This window comes from Diaphorina citri, unplaced genomic scaffold (assembly GCF_000475195.1).
Source record: "Diaphorina citri unplaced genomic scaffold, Diaci psyllid genome assembly version 1.1 scaffold2578, whole genome shotgun sequence".
NCBI lineage: Eukaryota > Metazoa > Arthropoda > Insecta > Hemiptera > Psyllidae > Diaphorina > Diaphorina citri.
In genome coordinates this window covers 15,398-26,009 of record NW_007379997.1, presented here as the reverse complement: position 1 = coordinate 26,009, position 10,612 = coordinate 15,398, and the positions used below count along the sequence as shown (strand labels likewise).

At 37.3% G+C, this 10,612-nt stretch overlaps 1 protein-coding gene across 1 annotated transcript; it reads right to left on the bottom strand.

Moving 5' to 3' along the window:
- Positions 1-1,025: 1,025 nt before the first annotated feature.
- On the bottom strand, positions 1,026-6,295 carry LOC103519163. The gene is made up of 3 exons (XM_008484249.2): positions 5,761-6,295; positions 1,285-4,902; positions 1,026-1,153 (listed from the first exon to the last, which is right to left on the bottom strand). The coding sequence occupies exons 1-3, from the start codon at positions 6,293-6,295 to the stop codon at positions 1,026-1,028; spliced, it is 4,281 nt and encodes a 1,426-aa protein (XP_008482471.2).
- Between the last annotated feature and the right edge of the window lie 4,317 nt (positions 6,296-10,612).

The window sequence follows — 10,612 nt, the reverse complement described above, 5'->3', positions numbered from 1 at the left end:
ATTACTTTAGATTGAATCAAATGCACCATTGCATTTCCCCAATAGTTACAACTTTGTCACTCGCATAATCAGTATTGCAGTCGTACTTGAACCCTGATAACTCCTTTGTTTTCCAAGTTTTCAATTTATTTTTCTCGTTGTATCGCCGCACAGCTTCTCTGTTCACTTCAGGATTCTTTTCTCGGTATCTCTTTACACACTCTTTATTTACTTCTGGATTTTTTTCATGATATCTTTTTGTACGCTCTCTAATTACTTCAGGATTCTTTTCTCGGTATCTCTTTACACACTCTTTAATTACTTCTGGATTTTTTTCATTATATCTTTTTATACGCTCTCTAACTACTTCAGGATTCTTTTCTTTGTATCTCTTTACACAATCTTTATTTGCTTCTGGATTTTTTTCATGAAATCTTTTTACACTCTCTCTGTTAACTTCAGGGTTTTTTTCATTATACTTCTTCACTGCTTCCCTATGTCTTTGTTTCTTGCTTCTGTCATTAACCTTGGAACGGATTTTTCTTTTTTTACCAGTCTTCTGAGAAGGTACAGAAGTGACACTTGAGGCAGAAGAAGCAAGCTGACCGACAACAGGAGGAAGGGGAGGGAACTCACTTTCTCTATTAGCAAGAAAATCAATTTGGGGAAGAGGTGAGGAGTGAATGTCAATAGGTCTCAGTAAGCTCTCTCTGTTAACTTCAGGGTTTTTTTCATTATACTTCTTCACTGCTTCCCTATGTCTTTGTTTCTTGCTTCTGTCATTAACCTTGGCACGGATTTTTCTTTTTTTACCAGTCTTCTGAGAAGGTACAGAAGTGACACTTGAGGCAGAAGAAGCAAGCTGACCGGCAACAGGAGGAAGGGGAGGGAACTCATTTTCTCTATTACCAAGAAAATCAATTTGAGGAAGAGGTGAGGAGTGAATGTCAATAGGTCTCAGTAAATCGAAATGGCCGGCGGTTCTATTTCCGGAGAACAGAGCAATGACCACTGGCCAGTGTGGCTCGCCAAGGCTAGAGTAGAGTTCAAGAGACGTCCACAGACTGGTACTTCACTATCTCACCTGAAAGTTGATTCAATAGGGAATTGTTGATGTCTGCAGCAGTGTCATTCTTTGGGGTAAGAATAGCTCTTTCTTTCAGCCACGCTAAACCTTTGGAACCCCGTCCACAGACTGGTACTTCACTATCTCACCTGAAAGTTGATTCAATAGGGAATTGTTGATGTCTGCAGCAGTGTCATTCTTTGGGGTGAGAATAGCTCTTTCTTTCAGCCACGCTAAACCTTTGGAACCAAATGTCGCCAGGTCAGGGTATATCTTTTCATTTAACTGGTGTAAATCTTTCACCACTGTACAGAGGTTTTCGGAAATGTGAACTTTGCCATCATTTTCTTCATTCAACTTTCCATCTCCTATTTGAAGAAGTAGCTTTGAAAACTCCTCTGCCTCTAAATCCCCGTTCAGATGGACCCTCATATTCACTCGCAAGGATTGGACGTGTACTTGGGGCCATAGGTGGGATGACTTGATACAGGCTTTGACTTCATCAGCACGCGTGCCTCGAGGAACAACAGGTAATGTTTGCCTGAAGTCTCCAGCCAATAACACTGTCATTCCACCCATCAAGCGTCTATCATTCCGAATGTCTTGCAGCGTTCTGTCCAATGCTTCGATCCCACCCTTGTGAGCCATAGTGCACTCATCCCAAACGATCAACTGGCACTTCTGAAGTACCTTGGCTGTGTCGCTTTGTTTTGAAATGTTACACAGAGGAGTTTCGGAGTGATTCAAATTGAGAGGCAATTTAAAAGCAGAGTGAGCAGTCTTACCACCATCAAGTAATGTTGCTGCAATGCCAGAGGACGCTACAGAGATCGCTATTTTCTTATCTTTCCTAACACTCGCAAGTAACAGGTTGATCAAAAAAGTTTTCCCTGTGCCACCTGGGGCGTCAAGAAAGAAGAGCTGCCCAGACTTTGAATCAATGCTTCGTATGACTTCATAATAGACCTTACTTTGTTCGGCATTGAGTTTCAATTTGTTTTGGAGCACTAATTCAGAGAGCTGGTCAACATCATAAGAAAGTTCTCTCATGTATTCGCGATTGACATTGACATCGCGAGAAGGTGAGGGAAGGCCAAACTGTTGTAGAGATTGGTTGGACATTGAAAGAACTATTTGTTCTATAAGCAATAGGGATTTGTTGTACACGATAGTGATATAGTGCTCTATATTAACCCCACGACACTCAGTTTCAACCTGTTTTTTAACATCTTCAGAGAGACTGTCCCTATATTTTTCCCACAATGTTAATGGATTAGCTAGCTGACAGAACACCAACATTACAGCGAAAAGCTGACGCATCTTATGGGCAGAGTCAGAGATTGAGGCTTCTTCTAACGTACGATCCCAGTGAGCATCATCTTCCAGTAGACCTAGAGCTCGGCAAGCTGACTGAAAAGTTGGATGAACCACACCACATACTGTTTTCAGATCCTCAAAGCAAGAGGGCCCTCGAACTTCATGTAGTAGGAGTCGCAAGTAATAGCATTCAGTATTGTTCGGGTGAACAGTGTAAATTCGACCGATGACTTGGTCTTGTTTCAAACCGGGATGCTCAGGAACAGGTTTTCCCACCTTCCTTCGACTGAACTTGTTGTTTCTCCAGACATAATACGATGGAACTTCGCTATAAAGAAGCCCTCTTGCGAAAGTATCAGCCTTGCATAGATCGAAAAAAGCTAGAAGTGTTGTTTTTGGAGGATTCTGGAGTTTGTCTGAAATATTGTGAGCTGTGAAATACACTCTCTGCCCGTTCTCTAGGTGTACTGAAAGGTGCATGACGGGTGGAAATCTCTCATGAATGGGAAAGCCCAAGATTTTCCAGACAGCTTCAGAACTACTGATATAGCGTCCGGCTTCATATCTTGAAACCTCATCAAAGTCATTCTCCAATCCAAACACGGCCTGGTCACTGCCCTTGTTCACATACTTGCAGATGTATTTTATGGACTGGACGGAGTTGCACAGTTCAACATTGATATGTGCTGAGAATGTCCGTGAGAGTACCGGGTTATAGGGCACCACCCATCGATTATCAATCTCAATCCCCTTAATGTTGACTATGTGTCCTCCTTCAGATGGAGATAATCGACGATACTGGGGATAACCATCATCTGCAGTTTGGGTGAATTTAGACAGTGGGCGAGGGTACCGCTTAGAGCAAGAGCCTCCAGTCATACAGGGAGAATTTCTGTTCAATACTCCACAGGGGCCGTGAATCATAGTTGACTTGACAATGTCATGTAGCACAGGGTCAGCTTGAGGATCAGGGATCTCTGCACTGATGACATTGTCTATTTGGGATGGCGTAATCCGATTTTGAAGCCACAACAAAATGTGTACATGGGGAAGGCCCCGTTTCTGCCACTCAACTGTGTACATGTAACACCTACTTGGACCGAAAATCTGACCTTTCGTCAAAAGATGCATAATTTTTTTTATTTTAATGTGAAAAATTCTCGCAACAATGTCATTCCTATCTTGTGCTTTCTGGCCAGGTTTTAAATCGTTTTGTACTTCAGTCCATTTTGGGTTACATGTAAATGTTATAAACAGATCAGGACGACCATATTTCCGGACATAAGTCATGGCGTCCTGAGTTCGCTCGTGCATATAACGGGGCCCACCTGTAAAACTGGAAGGAAGCACGACAATTTTTCCCAAATCACTCACTTCTTGTCCATCGGTCCTGCTCATGGCGTCTCGAAGATGAACATAACTCTCCGTGCGCAGTTTGCTTTGATTATGTCTGATGAAATTCAGTCTCTCCGTCTCAATTTTGGCGTACATGTCGACTAAAAACTGATTCAAGAGACTTCGACAAAGCAAAAGGTAGTTGAACTGACTTGCTCTTTCCATTATGCGGTAGGAATAAAAGTTCGACGCTGAAACCATTTTGTTCAGAGGGCCTTTAGAGCTCGGATCACGCTGAGGAATATTGATAAAGTATCCATCTTCGCCACGGCAGAAAATAAGTGGATATTGTAGAGAATCGTAAGAACGGTGAATCTCACTAATACGCTTCAATCCAGTGTCCCTGCCGTGGAGAATGATGTCCCTTTTTTCAAATTCCTGGCCTACAATCACTAAAGCAACTTCTGTGGCAGTTGGGGCATTGAACCGACCCCTATGCTCTCCTGCTGGCTTTCTCTCAGCATGGATCACCACCTTGAACTCTTCGCCTTCTGAAACATTTTCCATCGCTGTTTTAAAATCTTTGATGTATGGGTTGTTGTCGTGGAGCATCTTTTGTAGTTGTGATATTAGGCCTGGTTTTACCCCAGGATAGTGCTGACATCTCAATGACATCTCCCTCTCTTCGTTTCCGACAAAATATATTTGTAAGAACGAAGGATCTTTATCCGATACAGGTAACAGACTTCCTATCCTGTGGTAAACTTGGCCTTGCACTTTGAAAGTTGGCATGAAGTTACCCTCATGTACTTCCTTGGCTCCAAAAGAAGTCATTTGGAAACAACCGTTGTATTTTCTGATGTTGGCCAAGAAGTGCTCAGAGTCTGGGTGGTGATTGATGAGTAGGCTATGAAGAGGTTCAGGTAGAAGCTCAATGTCAGGGAGCTGAACCTTACCACCGCTGCAACACAGACCAGAGCTTTCTTCTTTCCATTTTTTTGCATGACACCATTGACATTCAATTCTTTCCCCAATAGTTACAACTTTGTCACTCGCATAATCAGTATTGCAGTCGTACTTGAACCCTGATAACTCCTTTGTTTTCCAAGTTTTCAATTTATTTTTCTCGTTGTATCGCCGCACAGCTTCTCTGTTCACTTCAGGATTCTTTTCTCGGTATCTCTTTACACACTCTTTATTTACTTCTGGATTTTTTTCATGATATCTTTTTGTACGCTCTCTAATTACTTCAGGATTCTTTTCTTTGTATCTCTTTACACAATCTTTATTTGCTTCTGGATTTTTTTCATGATATCTTTTTGTACGCTCTCTAATTACTTCAGGATTCTTTTCTTTGTATCTCTTTACACAATCTTTATTTGCTTCTGGATTTTTTTCATGATATCTTTTTGTACGCTCTCTAATTACTTCAGGATTCTTTTCTTTGTATCTCTTTACACAATCTTTATTTGCTTCTGGATTTTTTTCATGATATCTTTTTGTACGCTCTCTAATTACTTCAGGATTCTTTTCTTTGTATCTCTTTACACAATCTTTATTTGCTTCTGGATTTTTTTCATGATATCTTTTTGTACGCTCTCTAATTACTTCAGGATTCTTTTCTTTGTATCTCTTTACACAATCTTTATTTGCTTCTGGATTTTTTTCATGATATCTTTTTGTACGCTCTCTAATTACTTCAGGATTCTTTTCTTTGTATCTCTTTACACAATCTTTATTTGCTTCTGGATTTTTTTCATGATATCTTTTTGTACGCTCTCTAATTACTTCAGGATTCTTTTCTTTGTATCTCTTTACACAATCTTTATTTGCTTCTGGATTTTTTTCATGATATCTTTTTGTACGCTCTCTAATTACTTCAGGATTCTTTTCTTTGTATCTCTTTACACAATCTTTATTTGCTTCTGGATTTTTTTCATGAAATCTTTTTACACTCTCTCTGTTAACTTCAGGGTTTTTTTCATTATACTATTTCACTGCTTGCCTATGTCTTTGTTTCTTGCTTCTGTCATTAACCTTGGAACGGATTTTTCTTTTTTTACCAGTCTTCTGAGAATGTACAGAAGTGACACTTGAGGCAGAAGAAGCAAGCTGACCGGCAACAGGAGGAAGGGGAGGGAACTCATTTTCTCTATTAGCAAGAAAATCAATTTGAGGAAGAGGTGAGGAGTGAATGTCAATAGGTCTCAGTAAATCGAAATGGCCGTTGGTTCTATTTCCGGAGAACAGAGCAATGACCACTGGCCAGTGTGGCTCGCCAAGGCTAGAGTAGAGTTCAAGAGACTGGCCTCTCATCTCGAAAACATTAATTCTTTTTTTGAACACCTTGGCGGCAACAGACAGTTCAACAAAGGTGCCGTAACTGTATGGCTGAAACATGTGTGCAGCATATTCTTGCGGACTCATAACTCCGTTTCCATCATCCGTGAGCCTATCTACCTGGTTCTCAGCTGGACGATAGTGCCCACGGATGATGAAGCCGCAGTAATCTTCATAATTCGTAAGAATATGCTGCACAATGGTCTCACGCACACGCACACTGTTTGCCTCCGATCCAAACATTGCCTGACTTAACATGTTGAACATGCATGCCCCGTCCCCTTTAATCGAAATTAATTTGCAGACAATTTTTTTATTATCAACATAGACTTCCATTGTAAATAAATAAGTAGTAAATAACTAACAAATAAATAAGTACTCAAATAAAAAAAAATCTCAAATAAATGAGTATTCAACAAAAGATTAAATAAATAAGTAGTCAAATAACAAATAAATAAGTACCTACTCAACTAAGAAATAAATAAATTCTCAAATAAGTATTCAACTGACGATTAAATAAATGAGTTGTCAATTAACAAATGAGTGGTCAAATAAATAATTACTCAAATAACAAATAAATAAGTATTCAACCGACGATTAAATTAATAAGTAGTCAAATAAATAATTACTGAAATAAATAAGTAGTCAATTAACAAATGATTAAGTAGTCAAATTCCAAAATGCAAATAACAAAAATCTTCAAGACGATCAGAAGGATAAATAAGTAGGTAATCAAATTCCAATATGCAGACGTTACAGTAGACATATTCTGAGGTCATATTGAGCATCATAATAACGACCTAACTTTTCCAAAGTACGATTTTCTTATTTTTTAGTGGAATACGGCCTGAATCAAAACCAAACAGCGAACACACATAGTGAAGTACTGAAGGGGAAGGTGGTATTTAAAATTTTAAATCGTTTACGTAATCTCAACATTGTATAAGATGTGTTATTCATAACTTGAACAAAATGTCAGTAATTACTACGGATTTGTTTAAACCACAATATTTTCGAACCAAACACACGAGATACATTATTAGATTCATATATATCTAAATTCCTAATTGTTCATTATTGTTCTAATCTTTAAAGCTCTAAATACTAATCCGCATAATCCATTGGTTACCATGATAACCTAAATATTTTAACTTTTTACTTACCATTTACCATAGATATTTTTGTGCTTAAATACCTACACACAAACAACATTTAAGAGTTATTATCCATGTATTTTAATACTTCCCAGCCTGGCCAAAAGTACGGTATTAAAACAAAATTCTTAATTCTAATAGATAGGTACATGATCAGAATAAGAGTTGACCAAAACAGCCAATGTGTCCGAGACTTCATCTCGCTGTCTTCCTTCTCTCTTCGATTTCGGGACGATAAGACCATAGCAGTTACAGTTCCCTCTGTCAAACCTCTTTAAAAAAAAAAAAATCGATTAGGATAATTATGTACCTACCTACCAATCTAGATTATTATTTGTAGGTGAATTTAACACACAATACCAGTTCCTAAGCCATTGGATTAGCAAAGAGGATCGCTAGTCGAATCCCACCAGTTAGAAAATAGTTGAGTATTGAGTCAGATTATACATAGATGGAAGATTTCCATTGGATGGATGGAACTTGGAACATTCATGTTTGGCTCACAGGATAGCAGACAAGTAAGGAAAGTAAAAAAAAAAAAAAAAATCGATTAAGATAATTATGTACCTACCTACCAATCTAGATTATTATTTGTAGGTGAATTTAATACACAATACCAGTTCCTAAGCCATTGGATTAGCAAAGGGGATTGCTAGTCGAATCCCAGCAGTTAAAAAATAGTTGAGTGTTGAGTCAGATTATACATAGATGGAAGATTTCCTTTGGATGGATGGAACATTCATGTTTGGCTCAAAGGATAGCAGACAAGTAAGGAAAGTAAAAGAAATGAAAATAACTGAAAACTTACCAGGAGAAAATCAGAGATACCGCCACATCCAATAAATGCAGACTTGCAGACTATCCAAAGTTCCGAAAATTCTCCTCATACATAAGCAGAAAATCAACGTGAAAATAAAATCGGCACTTGGACAATAAATTAATAAACTATTACAAAATAAGTCAAAAATAATTATAATGGATAATTATTATATTTAATTAAACTAAACTTTTATCTCAATATTTTATCTAGTGAGTTTCAAAAAATAAAACGAAAAATAATGGTAAATAATATTAGGAAAAATAAAAATTAAAAAATCTAATTAGGTATTTTACTTTCGGAAAAATATAGTAAACTAATCAAAAAAAATAAAACGAAAAATAATGGTAAATAATATTAGGAAAAATAAAAATTAAAAAATCTAATTAGGTATTTTACTTTCGGAAAAATAAAGTAAACTAATCAAGAAGCCAATTTACATTTTATTTTCTAAACACCTGAACCACACGTCTTGACCAGGTAAACGTATCCGGAACACTGAATAACTGAATATCTGAATAAGACTATTCAGAATCAGACTCACTGAATTTGAATCACACAGTGAAAACACTACTCGAGTAGATACCATTGCAGTACCTGATGTAGTAGATACTAGGTATATCTGAAGAAGTAGATACCACTGAAGAACCACTGAGTGGTACCTGTGGTATCACTTTACTTAGAGAATCGGTTTTTTGTCTGAATTGGTTTTTTTCGGCGATGGTTGACTGAGTGATTTTTTCGATGTGAAATCCATCCCAAGATAACCCAATTGTTTGCCCATTGAATCGGACAGAAACCAGTTTGAAATCTTTCAGAATATTGAACGGCGAATTTGAAAACACTCGTAACATAATTCTCGGTTGAGTGGAAGAGAGTGTGAGAATCCTGGCATTTTTTTATTTTATTTTTCTATAACTTACCTATAGTTTCATTAAAATTTTAATCAGTAAATGGTTTCTCCAAATTAAATTGATCCCAAGAGCAAGGTAAACCTGGAGCCTTGACAAAGGGAGTGTGCCTTTCTATGGATATGAAAAGAGTCTAGCCAGTAAATGGTTTCTCCAAATTAAATTGATCCCAAGAGCAAGGTAAACCTGGAGCCTTGACAAAGGGAGTGTGCCTTTCTATGGATATGGAAAGAGTCTAGCAGTCTATTTTTTCTAGAAGTCCAAGAGGTTTAATCCTTCCAAAAGGAACGGAAACGGCGAAATCCACATTGATGTTGGACAGCTGGACAACAAAAGCGATAGGTACATATCTACTATCTACCTATATAGAAGTTACAGAACCTACTCAAATAAGAAATAAATAAATTCTCAAATAAGTATTCAACTGACGATTAAATAAATGAGTTGTCAATTAACAAATGAGTTGTCAAATAAATAATTACTGAAATAAATAAGTAGTCAATTAACAAATGATTAAGTAGTCAAATTCCAAAATGCAAATAACAAAAATCTTCAAGACGATCAGAAGGATAAATAAGTAGGTAATCAAATTCCAATTTGTAAATAGTAGAAATCTTGAAGACAAATGACAATCAGAAAGAAAATCAGAGAGGACAGACAAAACTTGAAGTGACATGTCGAACGAACTCCTGAGCACGGCCGACGCATCAACGCATGCGCAGTGGACACATGCAAAATTTGAATCAATGCATAAATCGATGATAGGTATATATATATGTAGCTAAATAGTAGGTACATAGATCATATTATGTACCTACAACTTTCATCAAACTAAAAACATAAACGAAACTCAAATGTCAGTCGAGAGCGAGAGAGGAAAAGTTTTCTCTCCCGCAGTCTCTGCACTCTGTGTATTTCTTATGGTGATTTTAGCGATCAAAAATTGATCATATCTCAGGATCGGTTTAGATTTTCGCAAAATCCTTTCTTATTGCACACCTAGACCATAAAAGGAATATTTCTACCAAATTTCAGCTTTCTAGGTGTTGTGGTTCTCGAGATAGAGCGATCAGTGTGTGAACTATGAACTGTGAATGGATCTTGTTTTTATAATATAAGATTGATTCGTAATAATTCGTATTATTGATCTTGATTGGAACTTCTAAGACCAAAACAAAACAGGTACTTTTGTTTAATCGAGCGAAAGAAGTAAAGTTCTAACTTTTAACTCGACGCTTTTGCATTTGGGAAAGGTAAAAATGTAATAATAGTCTGCTAATTCTGCCTAATCAGTAATGCTTCTCACACGGTTGATCTGATTTCGCTGAAATTCGTTATGTTATGTACATACAAATAATTTGCTGATTATGATTAGGCTTTTAATCAACCCAATGGAGGAGTTGCAATTGGGAAAATAGGTATTATTAATAAAAGGTCGTTTCCTACGTAAAAAGTTGTGAAAAATTCAAATCTGAGGTCAAAACTCCGAGAAAGTAACTTTAAAAGGTCGAAAATTCAATCTTTAATTACCGTTCTATTGAAAAAGTTCAAAGAGTTGTGACGTCAGACTTAACGTAAAAATGCGCAGAAACGCTTGCGCACAAACAAAGCGGGAGTCATGAATTATGACGTCATCGCCTGCGGGAGCGTATGTCGTGACGTCAAACTTTACAATTTACCGGTATTTTTTAAA

Bases quoted from the DNA above. Each gene is read 5' to 3' on its own strand.
- LOC103519163 (XM_008484249.2), bottom strand. From the start codon at position 6,295: ATGTTAAGTCAGGCAATGTTTGGATCGGAGGCAAACAGTGTGCGTGTG. The intron at 4,903-5,760 runs GTAAAAAAAGAA...AAAAAAATCCAG, and splicing joins TGTACATTCTCAGAAGACTG to AAGTAAATAAAGAGTGTGTA. The intron at 1,154-1,284 runs GTTTAGCGTGGC...GGGGTTCCAAAG, and splicing joins GGCGACATTTGGTTCCAAAG to GTTTAGCGTGGCTGAAAGAA.